Source organism: Ochotona princeps, chromosome 17 (assembly GCF_030435755.1).
Source record: "Ochotona princeps isolate mOchPri1 chromosome 17, mOchPri1.hap1, whole genome shotgun sequence".
NCBI classification, from domain to species: domain Eukaryota; kingdom Metazoa; phylum Chordata; class Mammalia; order Lagomorpha; family Ochotonidae; genus Ochotona; species Ochotona princeps.
The window spans coordinates 33,277,740-33,292,720 of NC_080848.1; the positions used below are offsets into that span (position 1 = coordinate 33,277,740).

At 56.3% G+C, this 14,981-nt stretch overlaps 1 protein-coding gene across 1 annotated transcript; it reads right to left on the reverse strand.

The window, feature by feature from the left end:
- Window positions 1–2,875: 2,875 nt before the first annotated feature.
- On the reverse strand, window positions 2,876–12,221 carry TMEM98 (transmembrane protein 98). Its single transcript, XM_058675510.1, has 7 exons — window positions 12,089–12,221; window positions 10,534–10,734; window positions 9,692–9,823; window positions 8,803–8,836; window positions 6,945–7,060; window positions 4,409–4,468; window positions 2,876–3,320 (listed from the first exon to the last, which is right to left on the reverse strand). Exons 2-7 carry the CDS (start codon window positions 10,662–10,664, stop codon window positions 3,113–3,115), a joined length of 681 nt encoding a protein of 226 aa, XP_058531493.1. The 5' UTR covers window positions 10,665–10,734; window positions 12,089–12,221; the 3' UTR covers window positions 2,876–3,112.
- Window positions 12,222–14,981: the final 2,760 nt, after the last annotated feature.

Consider the following 14,981-nt stretch of genomic DNA (forward strand, 5'->3'; position numbering starts at 1 on the left):
ATTTTCACCACTATTCTGGTCAATGTTTTACTTAAAGGAGATGGAATGAGCTCATTTTGGATGAAAAGAAAACCTCTCAGCCATACCCCGGCCCTCATTTTTGGACCCGTGTTCTCTCATCCTGTGGGTTATAACCAATTAGGGGGCTATGGAACAAATGTATGGGTCACGGCCTCCTCTTATTGCATGAAAAGCATTAGAAGAGAGCAGAAGGGCCCGAGTGTGCGCACTCCTCCATGGTGGGGACAGCCACAGCCCCTGCAGCCAGCGGGAAGGAGCGGTGAGCTCAAGCGCAGGTTTGTAGAGCTGACACTCCTTGAATTCTCACGAACAGGGAAGACCTGGAATGTTACTGCTCTCAAATATCAATAGGATGACACAGGGAGGGCTGTTTCTTCTTCAGATCTCCCCATTGCATCTCAGCAGGTCTGGCATGGAGACGTTGTGGGTAGCTCTCAGAAGCAGCCCCTGCGCTCACGTAACCCCCGGCCTGGGGCCTGGCCCCCACTGCCCCGTTCCCAGCAAGTGGCCCGTGGCCCAGCCGGCCTCCTGTCCCAGTGTGGTGTCTCCAGCTCCTCCGGCTGGCAGCGGGGTGCATTCACACTCAGCTGCAGCAGGCATGCTGCCGGAGCCTGGAGCCAGATGTCCCACATTTCCCAAGCGAGCCCCATTTCCCTGTGTGCCCAGAGCAACCCTGAAGCTCCTCCACGAACTCTCCCAAGTCTGCCCTCTCCCTGCTCTGGCCCCCAGGACCCTCTCACCACAGCCCATGGTCATGACCTTGCTTACATCAGCTGCTCGCCCCAAAGGAGTAGGAACTGTGCCTGGTGTTCCACATCCCAGCCCCTCCCCCACAGACAGGCAAAGGAGGAAATGGACAGGAATTTCTCCTCTGAGGCCTTCCTCAAATTCCCAAATTCCTACAGAAACTCAGGACCTTGAACCCCGAAGCTCTTCCCTTGGGAGCAGGCTCATGTAGGCACACAGACACTTAAGGAACCCCATGGAATAGGCTGAGCCACGGTAAGCACTGGGCAAGCCAGATGCCCCCGCAGACAGGCCCCCTGGGAGCTCGGTGAGCTGGCCCTCGTTCTGGGCCTTTGCTGGGAGGAATGTGAGTTGCACAATGAACCCCTGCACACTGATAAGAGCCGGAGCTTGGAATGTGTGTGTGTGGTCAGCATTCCTGGAGTGGGGTGGGGACAAGGCCTAGCCACTCTCACTCCTGCAGCGATTCAAGAGCCCACAAACAAGACCACAGTGACGGGGCGGCACCATCTATGTCACCTACATCAGAGCAGGTGGAAACAGGAGAGGTCAACACTGGCTCATCTGAACCAGGAACAGGACTGTGCCGCTCACACACCCGTTTTGTTGGGTTGACATGACAGTCCAGTGACGGAGACCTCAATTTTGCAGATGAACCAACTAAGGACCAGGGCAGTTAAGTCAGCTGTTCAAACTCACACAGTCAATCATCCCAATTATAAATCTAATTCTGTCTTCACACTGAAGAAAGCACGGGAGAGGCTGTTATCAGAAACCCTGCAGGCACCACCAAGGCCATCAGCAACCTCTTCTTGTAACCGGAAGGGTGGGCAGCTCCAGGGAGCAGCTGTGCCAGGATTGCCAGGGTTCAGACAGGGCTAACAGCCATGGGTATCATGTCAGAGGGGGCTGGAATCTCTTCCCCCAACCCCTTCATCAAACTCTGCATCTGAGATGCCAACTCAGAGCCACAGTCTACACCCGGGACTCAGCTCCAACACAGCGCATGTGGGCAAGTGTGGTAGCCGCTGAGGCCGAGCAAGTTACTAGTAACAGACAGTCCTGAGAGGGAGGAGGGCAGCAGACACAGGCCAGTGGGTGTCCGTGCGTGGGGGGCATGAACGGAAGGGCAAGTGACTGTGTGGACATTCCCCATGCACTGATGGCCAGCAGGACAGGAAGGCCACCTGCTTAGCATGTGTCAGGAACAGCAGGAACAGACTCCTGGAATCTATCCCTGGGAAGGAGCCAAACTCCAACGACAGGTGTCCCCTGGACAGAGAAACAGGCCCTAAGCCTAGATTTGGGAATATAGGATCCCGATTCCCTAGCCTCACTTAGGGACATGGCTTAGGGCGGAGACTATGAACTGGGATGCAGTCCAAGCGTGGGCCACAGCACAGCAGCAAAGAAGGGCAGCCTACATGCCAGGCCCCTCTCCCCAGGCAAGGCTGGCTCTGTGAGCCTGGGGGACAGCACAGCGGTTCGGGTGCCCCGTGTGCCGAGTGACAGAGATCATGCCTTCTGGAGGCATCTCTGGGTCTCTCCGATGTGATTCCAGGTTCCACTGAGTTCTGAAGTCACGAAAGTGCCCACTCAGCTTTCCACACCCACAAACCCACCAGGCAGGGAAGGCTTTTCACCAATGTCACTGCTGACAGGCCGCTGCGCAGCCAAGACTTCCCTCCTGCCCAAATCCAAGGCCCTTCAACCCTCTCGATCAGAGATGCACACAGCACCCTGGGGGCTCCTGGGCCCCCACCAGACCCCAGACATTGGAGTTCCACAGTGACCACACACCAGAGGGAAACAAGTACAAATTTACTATCCAGCTAGTGGCAGTGAGGCAAAATTGCAGGCATAAATGATACAATGGAAGCAATCAGGTTGTAGCGCTCAGCTTGAAACCTACACCTGTAGAGCTCGGAGGGACTGGGGCCTCAGGGATCAGGGAGGTGGCACTAGGGAACAAGGCAGGCAGCTGAGAGTCCTTGTCTTTCCAAAAGAAGCAACTTCTACTTCAATGAACTTCTCTCTTCTAAAAATGCATATCACAAGGGTCCCATCTTGGGAGTGTCCAAGAGCAGCCAGGGTCCCGTTGGCAATGATTCCTCAAGAGGGACTGCTTTCCTGAAAACCCCATAGGAGGACCAGACAGGGCCAAGGGCCCAGCCCTGTGGTCAAGATGGAGAATGGCCACCCCTTGCTGTGGGGCTGGACTGCCACTCCCCAGCCACAGAGGTGCCCAATGACCAGCTCTGGTCCCTTCCTCATGGTGCACACGCGGCTGGACCCCTGAGCCACAGAGCAAAGCTAAGCCTACAGAAGATGCTGTCCAGGGCCGCTAGATGGCCGACTGCTCCTGCAGGAAGCCCTCGGGGCCCGGCATAACCTTCTCCGGCTCAGACGCCAGCGCCGCTTCTCGAAGGACCTCCAGGTGCTCCTCGGCGGCAGACAGAGACTGGTCAATCCAGTCCAGGCCTCCGGTCAGGTGACAGGCGTTCCTGGTCACCAGCACCAGGTGACTGACAGAGAGCAGCAGGGCAGTGGTCCTGGAACAGACACACAGGGTCATGTTCCCCTGGGAGCTCGGGGGCTCTGCACAGAAGCCCGGCTGTGCAGTTCACTGGGGGCCCTCCCTGGGGAGCAGAGGTGTGCCACGTGGGGACCATGAGGAGAGCAGGTGGGATAGGACAGACGGCAGCCTGCCTCAGGACTCATGCAGTCAACAGAATTGCAGGAGAGGACAGGAAATGCTGTGTTCCCTAGCTGATTTCAAACTGCACTCCATGGCCGGCCTTGAAACCCCACCCAGGACACTGCTTTGGGAAACAGACTGGAGCCAGGTCACTGGCTGGGCATGGCCCTAACCGCTGCCCACACTTCCGACAGCAAACAACTGAGACTCAGGGTTGCTTCACTCAACTAAAAAAAAAAAAGTTGAAAACTGAAAACCAACACAAGAAGAGTTCTGTTCACCTGGAAAAAACATGGCCGGGTTGAAGTTCTGATGTGGCAGGTGGGGAACATGTGGGAATACATGACAATGTGAACCCATGGACACCAGGCCCGGGACCCACCCGGCACACAGCAACCATGGCCATCACATCTGTGCCATGGTCCCAGAAACCCCAGCCAGGAAGTACAGGCTTTGTGTTTTCACAGGTTTCCATCGGCCATGAACACCAACTCCATGTTCCGTGAACGCTTTTTCAGGGGAGCATCCTAAGAGAAGCGTTTCTGGGGGTGTCCAGGGAAGAGAGCACAGCTGGGGTGGATGCATCTGTCCTCTCAGCTCTCCCTGCTCTGCTCCCCACGATGCCAAGCCCCTACTGGGCGGAATTCACAGCTACAGCGATGGTTTCTGGGGCCCAAGGAGCGGAGGAGGCAAGTATGGGGGCGGGAAAGGCAGGTAGGACCGGGATAGCTGTACATCACTTCATGAGTACCCAAGCCCCAAGGCAGGCTCTTTCCACAGCCACAGTTCTGGGGAGCTGCACAGGCCTCTCACATGGCCAGGCTTGACCCATGGGGCCACTCACAACTGCTGGTGGAACCCAAAGCCCAGGTAAGCCCCAGAAACCAGCTAGACGGTCCAATGGGCCCGACTGAGCACCTGCTACCCAGCCCACACCCTCACCGTGCGTCCAGGAGCTTGGGATCCAGCGGCGGATACATAGACTTCACCACATCGTCCACCCTGAGGGGAGACAGTAGGCTCAGATCCTGCTTTCCCACGCTCCTATGTTCACTCCTTTCCATTTCCACCAGCCCAGTCCTCCGGCCCCAGTCTTCAATGGTGCCCACACCACAGCTGCAGTCTCCACAAGAGATGCCAGGCTCGGGACATGGCATATTCTGCTTCCTAGATTCGTTTCAGTCCCAGGGGATTCAAAAAGCAACTGCCGAATGGTGCTCAAGATTGCACCTGAGGGCCTGGCACAGTAGCCTAGCAGCTCAAGTCCTCATCTTGCTTGTGCTAGGATCCCATATGGGTGCCAGTTTATATCCCGGCAGTTCCACTTCCCATCCAGCTCCCTGCTTGTGGCCTGGGAAGGCAGTCAAGGATGGCCCAAAGCTTTGAGACCCTGCACCCATGTGAAAGACCCAAAAGAAGCTGCTGCTTTCAGATCAGCTCAGCTCCGGCTGTTGTGACCGCTTGGGGAGTGAACCAGTGGATGGAAGATCTGCCTCTCCTTTTCTCTGCAAATCTGACTTTCCAATAAGAATAAATATATCTTAAAAATAATAATAAAAAGATTGCACTTAAGCCACAAAGGCAACCAGGTAAACCTGACACACAGCGCAATGGACCCCACGGGCTGCGACAGGTAGAGGGCAGGCGTCTGGAGGGGCATGGACCACTTCACAGTACGTCTGGGCCCGGGAGGGGCAGAGGTAGAGCCCACCGCCCACATCACCTGTTCCTTCAGTGTTTCAACTGCCGTAAGCATTTACTCCTTTAAAGTGTAGAAAACATTTTTGGAGCATGCCTAAAGGTAGTTATCTAGAGCATTAAAAAATACATAGCTCCAAGTTTAATTTGGATTCAAATGGAACTGAATTTACCGAATGGTTACAGTACATGGTTATTTTTTTTTTTTTTATCAAGTTCAGGAAGGTGCTAGAATTCCTTCTGATGTGTGTGGTACACGGTGCTGCTCATGGGTCACTTGACAGAGAGGAAAATGAAGTGCATCGATTTGATTTCTAGAAGCGTTGGGACAAAAATGCCCTCTGAAGTGTGCTCAGGGCAGAGGAGCTGGGGGAGGGGCGGCAGAGCCGGCCTCGGCCGCTGCTTCCTGCACTGCTGGGCGCTGAAACCACTGTCCTTGAACTAATGCGCCATCAACCCAGAGTGTGGAATAAATGGAGCAGGAAAAACAACGGGGGCGAGAAACGGCCAGGAGGAAGAAGGAAGAGGGCAAGAGAGGGCAAAGCAAGGACTCGACTGAACTATGGCAGGGAACCTTCTAGCAGTAGGACAGGTGCTCTGGGAAGAAGGGCTAGGGAGCACTAGGACAGGCTTACCCTGCCCTGAGTCCCACAGCGCATCCTGCTTGCCCTCAGAAATCTCAGCATCTGCCCTCTCCCCTCCCTGCCCTAACACACTGCCTCATGACCTCAACCACAAGAACCTGCCTGGCTGCCGGGGTGGCCCAAGGCACAAGGAAGGAGCCAGCAGACCAGCAAGGCGGCATCTCGGCCTGTGACCAGTAGGCAGGGATGGCGGGGTGGGGTCGGGGTTAATCCACAGCCTGGGAGGGAGGTCTCCAGGTCAGAAGCCATCCTAGGCGGATAGAAACCAAGCAGCTGCAACGTTGGGCAATTCCAGAGAACTGCCCCAGCCCGGGTCACCTCCCACCCACGTTCTCCGTTCTCTGGGCAGAATCCAAGTACACGGAGTCATCCTTTCCCTCAAGGATCTCCCACAGTTCTACTCGCTTGGTTTTCATCTTGCAGCAAAAGAAGGACTAGCTTCTCATGAGTTACTCAAGCTCACAGTAAAAATCAAAGCGAGGACCCTCAGCAGGCACAGGGGCTGCCACTCCCCCAGGCCAGGGGCCTCGGGTGCACTTCTGGGGACTCAGGCACAGCTGCGTGCCAGCCGCCAGGTGGCAGCACACACTTACTGCAGCCCTCTGCCCTAAGAAAGGGGCTTTTTCTTCTGTCTGCAAAATCCAGCTCAAATGAGCGGGCGTACTTGTTGACCGCAACCCTGCCGCCTGCCTCCCACATGGGATTCTGCAGATAGCCTGGAATCCTGGAGGTGTGACCGCTGCATGGCCTCACCTCCCACCCCATCCTGAAGGCCACTGGCAAGGCCGAGAAAGGGGAAGCAAGTGGCCAGAGCAGGTACCCAAAACTAAGTGTCCAAGGCAGAAGTGGGCATGGCCAGATGTCCCTGGAGCCAGGGTGTGTGGGCACCAGCAGGAGGGAAGCAGCCCCAGCTGGAATGCGCAGGAAAGAGCCTGGGTAAAACAGAGCATCAGGGCCAAGGACCAGTGGGAAGCTGGAGGGAGCTGTCCCAGGCCCCTCAGCAAAGGGGGGGTGCACCCCCAGGTGGGGTTGGGGGAGATCCTGTCTGAGAGTCTCATCCACTAAACCTCCCTGGTGGTGCCACAAATATCTGAGCCCTGAGTCCCAGAAGTAAGAACTTGGCTTCACCCACTCACCTGGGGCTGATCCGCTTGGCCACCACAATGATGTCGCTGACACTGGCTGAGGTCTTCATCTTGGCCCCTGAGCCCATCGTCATGGCTACAAGTTTCTCTGTCAGAGTGTGACAGATCTAAGGCAGAGGGGAAGAGGGAAGTGAGGAGGGTGTTCTGGCTCCCCCACCCCCCACAGAGACAACTGTGACCCCATCTTGGATCCCACAATATGCACCGAAGCAAGAAAAGATCACAGAAATGAGATGACACGGGGTCAGGCCAAGGCCAAGAGCAGGGCCAGGCACGGGACTGGGGCAGGAGGCAGGGGTTGGGCTCGGAGAGACCCAAGCTGGAATAATCCGTCTAAGAGAAACCATGTGCTCCGGCTCCAGTGGTCACTTGGGGATGGGGGAGGAGCTGCTTTCTCACGGCAGCGCTCATCTCCTGGGTAAACCTCCCTGGGAGGGCACCCTCAGGACCCACCAGGGCTGCACCAAGGGCCACTGATCCCCATGGGTAGTGGCTTCCCTGCCTTGGGGATGTATCGGCACATGTGTCCAGATGAGGAAGGCATGACCTCAGCAAGATGTGAGCAGGCAGACTCTGACACCCAACCTCTCACAGCACCCACCCCCATGTGGCCGTTCCCCAAAGCCCTGGCCCCTCCATTTCCATGCCTCCCCCATGTCAGAGTCCACACATATATCCTCCCTGCCAAGCAGTTACCCCTGTCTGCCTTGCCCTTGGGGCTGCAAAACAAAGAATGAAAAAGCCCAATAGCCCATCCAGGATGAAGGACCCACGAAGGGACCCAGGTGACCAAGCTAGAACATTCTGAGATCCAAAAGGAGGGGCGGACCTCTCCTGGGATGTGAGGGATACAGGACTCTCTCCAGCTGTGGCATCTTCCACCTGCTCCAGCAGGTCAGAGCGGATGGCAAAATCCAGAGCAGGACAGACCTGGTAGGAGGATGCCAGCCACTGACCACCTCCATCTCCAGCCCACATATGCATGTCCAAGGAACTGCTCGGAATGAATGACACAGCCTGGGTTTGGAGACGGCAATTTCCTGCTAGGCATTTCTTTGTTCCCCAAGAGATGGCCACAGAAGGGGCAGGACAAAGGACTTCCTAAAACCTCCTCCTGAGGACACGGGAGACCTCGTTGTCTCATTTGCAATCTTAGCTAATTAAGCACAGAAATAAAGAAAGCGGTGCCTTTCCATGTTACTGAATTAGCTGATGAAATCTGCAATTGGTCAAATAGCTGATATTATTCTGTTAGCTAGGAGAGGAGCAACAATTAGAAAATAAATGCTGAGACTATAAAAATCTATCCCAAATGTAAAACAGTTTTTCAAAAACTGCAGATAACTTTAAAAAAAACCTGCCTTCATGGTGGAGGACTCACGGGCTGGAGATTTTTAAATGCTGATCATCCCAGGTGGCAAGCTTCGCTCAGAGTCAAAGAGAGGGCAAGGAAGATGCAGTGATTGCTGGGGAAGGCCCCATGCCCAGCTCAGCCCACCACACAGGCCTGAGCTTTCCACGAAGGAGCCACATGCCCAGGGAGAGGGCACAGTAGCCCTAGGGCCTGGGCACTGGGCACTCTCTGGGTGAAGCTGGAGAGGCCCATCACAGTGAATCCCAAGGCTGCCTTTCCTGCCCGCCATTGTGATAGGAGGCCCAGAGGAAACCAAGCCCCAGGGTCAGACAGACTGCACAGATGCCTCAGGAATGCCAAGTGTTGCGGGGATGGGAGGAGAGCCTCCTGTGGGGGTTCGAGCCTCTCCGGATCCCTTTCCATTCTGCCCTTGCCGGGACATTCTAGCGCCTCTCCCTCCTCGTGTGAGCTCACAGGCAGACCAGAAGGTATTACCTTCAAGATGGCAATGCAGTGGGACATGAGCCCCCTGGGGAGACAAGAAGAGCATGTCAGTGCCAATGTAGAAGATACCCACCTCCCCTGGGTTGCCAGCCCTGACCCCCCCCAGCGCCAAGCGGGGCACAGGTGGATACCACCTAACAGTAGGAAGTCCTTGGTGCTGAAACACACTCTGAGCTCCACCAGGTGGTCCCTTCTCCTGCCACGCCTACCCTCCTCCTGTGCTGTGTGGCCCCCTAACTGGCAAGTACAGTTTCTCAGAATGCAGAGCGTTAGAGTCACCTCTATCTGTGTATCACTCCATTAAAAACAGGCGGACAAAGACCCAAACCCAAAGGCATCATGATTCCCTTGAGAAAACCCACCTTGACCTCCCTATCCTAGGCAAAGGAGGCTGCCTCCTCCATATGCCCCCTGCACTGGCACAGATGCCAACCGCAGAGCCGACGGCCCTACGATGAGTGTCATTTTGTCTGCCCCATTAAGTCAACATGTACAGAGCCTGGCTCAGCACCCTGCTCATGATGTCCCAGGAGCATGTGCCTGGTGACTGAGTGACTGCATAAAGGAGGTAGCCTCTGCTTCTCCGAAGATAAAGCCTCCGGGGGCATGGAGAGATCCCTGAGCCCCAAGTTCAGATTCATGGGCATCCCAAGAATAATCCAATCACAACAGGGTGACTTCATGACAGTCTATAGATCTTAGTGAGATGGTAGCAAGGACGAAGGGCAAGCCGTGCCATGTCCTAGACTGCCATCTCCCCACGTGCTGCCCAAGAGGACAACAATTAGAGACACAGAGCCCCTGGCTGCCTAGCACAACCCAGACATCCCACCTGCCACCCTGGGAGCCACAGCAAAGCCCAGGTTCCCCAAGGCCTTACGAGGCATCTTCAATCCAGTCCTCATTCTCCAGAATGGCTTCAATGTGGGGGTTGGTGATGACGACATCGTCCAGCTCCAACTCAGACGGCTCAGACTGGGTCTCCATGGCCCCGATCAGGTCCACGATGGGCCTGCAAGGAAAGACGCTGTTTGGTGGACAACTATCGGGTGACCACTGCAGCCCTTGTCCGCTCTCAGGCCTGTGCGCCCTCCAGAAGGGGCAAGGAGTCGGTCAGTTACAGCAAAGACCACTTGTCCAGGATCCCAGCCCAGCTGAGGGCTGGGCAGATGGCAAATAGGGGAGCCAAGGAGGTGAGCCAGGGGCACAGGAGCAGAGGAATGGGGCAAAGGACCAGACAGGTCACAGACGCTGAGAGGTCAGACAGACCGAGGCTTGGCTGCCTTGGTCCATACAAGGGTCTGCCACATAAAGCATGCCTAAACAGAAAAGAAGGTTTTGCTAACAAGATACATCTCACATGAAATGTATCCTAAAGAACACTACACTAAACAGCTCCATGCTGGGACAGCACCAGACTGCTGAGCTGTGTGGCAGAAGGCAAGCATTGGACTCACGTTGCCAAAGGTCTGACCGGCCCCACACGGGGATGGAGGGCCTTGCCTCTGAATGAGGTGGACCTGTTCTAAAGGCAGAGAAAGAGCTTTCTTGCTGATGGGGGAGGAGGAGGGTTGGAATCAGGGGCACATGCAGGCCCTGAGGTCTTCACGGGGAAGGACCCCCGGCAGGGGTCGGAGCTGTGCCTGCCCAGCAGCGAACCCCTCCTGCTCTTCCTCCTTCTGCGGGACCCCAGCCCTCCCCGCGCTGTCCATGGCCACTCACTTGGAATCATAGCGCTGCAGCAGGTCTCGCGGCCGGCAGTAGCGCTGCCTGCACACCACCACCAAGGCCGCAAAGGAGGCCAGGAAGATGGTGGCCAGCACGCCTATGGCAACAATCACCACGGTCTCCATGCTCCCCGGGGCTCCGCTCACATCCTCCGTATGAGCCTAAAGCTTGACAGAACACAAGGCCAGAGCAGACCTGGTAAAGAAGCCACAAGAGAGAGTGGGGCCCGGGGTCTGACAGAGGAGCTGGAGTCCCCCAAGTCAGAGACCTGGCCGTATGGTGAGGATTTGGGGCGCATCGGATGCCACGCCCCAAATCTGCCCTTGCTAATCACCACCCTTGCGGGGCAGCACCATGGCACAGCACGCTAAACCTCCACCTACAGCAACAGTATCCAGTTATCCTGAACCAGCCCCCTGCTGATGACCTGGAAAAGCAGTAGAAGGTAATCCTTGGACCCCTGCAGCCCCCATGGAGTGTGGGGCTCCTGGCTTCAAGGTGACCGATCCCTGGTCACTGTGGCTACTTGGGAAGCGAACCAGCAGAAGCAAAACCTGTCTTGGCCCTTCTATCTCTGTCACTCCGGGTTTCAGGCAAACAAAATCACTCAAAAACAACAACAAAACTCTCCACGTTTTTTGAGTAGATCTCACCCCCCCTGTTGGGCTTGAATTTCCCCACCAGAAGGGTGCCCCGACTCAGGACCCACTCTGACCCCCAGGACGCCCCATCTCCTCTGCTCCTCTAATCCCAACTCTGGGTCACCAGTGGGTGTCGTTGTCTGCTCTGCCCCCAGCACCTGGTTACTCTCCGCAGAACATATGAGGAAGACACGGAGCCTAGATTTGAGACTTGGTGGGACAGGCAGATACAGAGAATAACCGCATTTGCCCAACATTTTCTAGGTAAAACTTTTCTGAGGCTGGGTTTTGAAGGATGAATAGGAGTTTGCCAGGTACAGACTGAGACCTGGCTGGCTCCCTGTGCCAAGGAAGCCTTTGGGAGGTGGGGGAGGGGGTGCCACGAGGCCGCTCCCCCACCTGGAGCTCACTGGGGACAAAAGCGCCCGCATCGGTCTCCGACTGCGGGATGCCTCGGTTTCTGTGCACACTGCTCCTTACCCTCCTCTCGAGTCTCAGCCCTTTCCGTCCCCCTTCCTCTCCTCACAACTCGGGACTGAGCGCGGGGGCGCCGAGGGCGAGCGCAGGCAGCCCCGCACCCCGCCGCCGGGCGGCTTCTTTGTGCGCCTCCTTCCCTGCAGGGAGTCTTTCCCGGTGCCGTTTGCCTGGGTCCCTTTCCTGCTCTCCCTCACCCCGACTCCTTACCCCAACCCCCGTCCGGCTCCAAACCCAGGATCCGAACAGACCCAAGATCCTGTCCATCCCCGAGCGCCGTCCTCCCCCACCCCCACCTCGCACCTCCAAAACTTTGCCGCCCACCCGACGGGCTGGTGAGCGCCGGGCTGCAGCTGGGGTCTCCCCGCTCCCGGTCCCGCACCCTCCGCCAGCTGCCCAGCCCGGCCCGACGGGCCCCAGCCAGGCGCACCCACCTCCGGGGACGGCTCGGAGCGCACCCCGCGGCGCCCGCGATGGCGAAGTCCGGCCCGCGGGCGGCCCAGCGAGCGGGGCATGCCGGGAAGGAGGCAGCCCCGCGCCCTGAGGGGGCGCCGCCAAATCCCCGCCGCCGCCAGGCACCGCCGTCCCCGCCAAGCCCCCCGGCGGGAGCCCCGCCAGGCGGGGCGGGCAGGTGGAGGGAGGCGCGGGGGTCCCTGCCCTCCACCCATGGCAGGCTGCGCACCCCCAATAGACCCCGCGGCGCTCCTGGCCACTGTGTCCTGGTACAGACTTGCCTCTTACCAGCTGCAGACACTCCCTCTTCTCCACATCTGGCTGGCTCTCTCTGTGAGGCAGGGTCGGAGTGGGAAACCAGCCTCAGAGTGGTGTCAGGATTCAGAGACCCGATTAGCGCCTGGCCCGCCCGGGGCCATTAGTCCACCCAGGGGTCGTGAGCAGACCCGGACACAGCCCTCACAGCTGCCCAGCCACAGGCAAGAGGTGCAAAGTTGCAAGACCCTGGCAGGCAGCTCTGCTCCTGATGCCACATAACGCTGACTGGGGGAGGGTGGGGGGCCCAGTGGGGTTCTCCCCGCCCAGCTCCCATCCTGCAGAGGTCCGTCTTGGGTGATGACATGGAGCAGCAGAGCCAGGGTGGGCCCTCTAAAGCATGGGACCCAGGGCGGGCAGTACAGGTGCCAAGCCACAAAGGAAGCAGCTGTGACGCAGAGTTTGCAGGGCATTTGATAGAGTCCTTTAAGATAAAACAGTTGAAAGGGATATAGGCTCTCCAGCCCTGCCCAGAATCGCAGGTCATCTACCCAGAAAAACCTCATGGGCTCTTGGAACCCTCTCCCCAACTAAGGACATAAAGCAGTTACAAATGGGCTTCTTCTACCTGTGCAGTGGGTGCAGAGTCTGTGAGCCCCATGAGTGGAGGATCTGATGGGGCCCAGGTCAATTGGCTGGAGCCCTCGGCCCACCTGCGAGAGCTGATCCTCTTCAGAGGAAAAGACAGAGTAATGGACAGCTGGCCCAGATCCACCTGGAGGATTTGGTAGCTCATTCAGGCCTGCGGAAGACATCTGTACCATGCGGGAGGAAGGAGGGCAGAACATTGGACAACTGCCCTAGCCAAACGATGACAGTAAATATCTGGGCAAATGGAGACTCTAAAGTGGACTATGTCCAGTTGAAAGGGTTCCCTCATCCTTGGATCGGTGAGATCAATAACATTTCAGAACTATTAAAACTACCTGGGCAGAACCCTCAGAGAATCCCTGGGTACTAGAATGGTTGGGAGGCTGGGTATGGCTTCTCCTCTGATCCCCCAACCCCCACCTCCCAGAAACAGGAAGAAGAAATAGAAAATTTGGAAACAATGATCACACCCACTTTTCCCTAACCCTTGATCTTTCCCACCCTGATCAACTATGTTAACATCATAGCATCATCTTAAAACACACGCGCCCCGAAAAGGGCTTCTTGGCTTGTAGTCCACACTCTCCCTTACTGGCATACAGCAAATGTAACTGAAGGGACTGCGGTTTTAGCTACACCCCTCAGCTGCCAATTTATGGGCACTTCCCTGCCCGCTTCTTTGTGGTCCATCAGCCTAGCACAGCTTGCCCACCTCTTGTGGCTCTCGCTGCCACCTGTGGCCTCATTCAGTCTCTTCCTGTGACAGTAGCCTCCACAAGGGCTTTTTCCTACTTGAGATTTTAAGAAATCCTTTCAGTTCGCAATATTTTTAAAAATTCAGGAGTTTTACTTAAACTCTTGATTTCCAGCTTCTCTAGGAAATTCAGGTTTCTGACAAGACAGCCTACCCAGGGAGTTAGGAGAGGGTGGCCGCTGTCCCAGGCTTGCCCCCTCTACTCCACCACTTCCCACCTGACCTCAAGGGCAACTGAGTTTCCCACCATTGGCATTCCAGGGAAAGAAAGCCAGGCTGCTCATGGTTTAATGGAGAAATTATTGAGCAGAAACATCTAGGACCAGCAAAGTGTTGTGGTCAAGCAGCAGACGCTGCCCTGGGTGACTGGGGAGAGTTTCTGAATGTGCCCCAAGTGGCCTTGAGGTAACAACCTAAAGCACATGTTCTCTGTGATTTCTTCCAGGTCTGAGTGTCTATGACTGTATAGGAAATGGGAGAGAAATCTTTAACTAGATGGATTCAGAACGCAGGTGGAAAAGACCTACTGTTTGTTCCTCGAACTCAGACAGACATAGAGAGCTGGTCATATACCTGCCAGTGGGTAATCCATCATCCAGCTGTTAGGGCGAGATGGTGCCATAGTTGTGACAGATGCCTTTCCTAGCCAGCTGTCTCCCCACTTTGCTGACAAGTCCTGTCATTCCAGAGGGATACATGTGGCACTCCTCCCCAAAGTTCAAACACCCCTACAAATGGCCTCCCCTACGAAGTCTGAATGGCAAACTATGTAACACAGGTCCCTCAACCAGAACCAAAACCAGTAACCTGAGAAGCAAGCAGGTTGGAAAATGTGGCTGATCATGGTTGGAAGTGGAGCGGCTCCTCACTGGCAGCAACTTCATGTTCCACCCAACAAGGAGTGAGCATTTATTGAACACCTACTGTGTACCACACAGGGTGGGCGTCTGATGCGAATCCTTTCTTGTTATCCTCTCACCACAGTTGGAACATCTCTAGGATTACCATCATAAGGGAGGAACAGCCCAAGCTCTCTCTCAGTTCCGTGGGGTAGGTCAGAGAGTGGGACTCGGCACACCTTAGCCACCTGAGTTCCCGGCACACACCTCAGCCTGCTTTCTGTTACTGCTAATACTGCAGAATAGGTACATTACAAAGAGGTTTTCTAGGCTCACAGGTCTGGTCACGGGCCAAGGGGCTGCCTGTGCTGACAG

Coding starts and splice junctions, on each gene's coding strand:
- TMEM98 (XM_058675510.1), bottom strand. CDS start 10,664: ATGGAGACCGTGGTGATTGTTGCCATAGGCGTGCTGGCCACCATCTTC. Junction 9,824..10,533: donor CTGCAGCGCTATGATTCCAA/GTGAGTGGCCAT, acceptor CTTTCCTTGCAG/GCCCATCGTGGACCTGATCG. Junction 7,061..8,802: donor ACTGCATTGCCATCTTGAAG/GTAATACCTTCT, acceptor CCTCTGCCTTAG/ATCTGTCACACTCTGACAGA.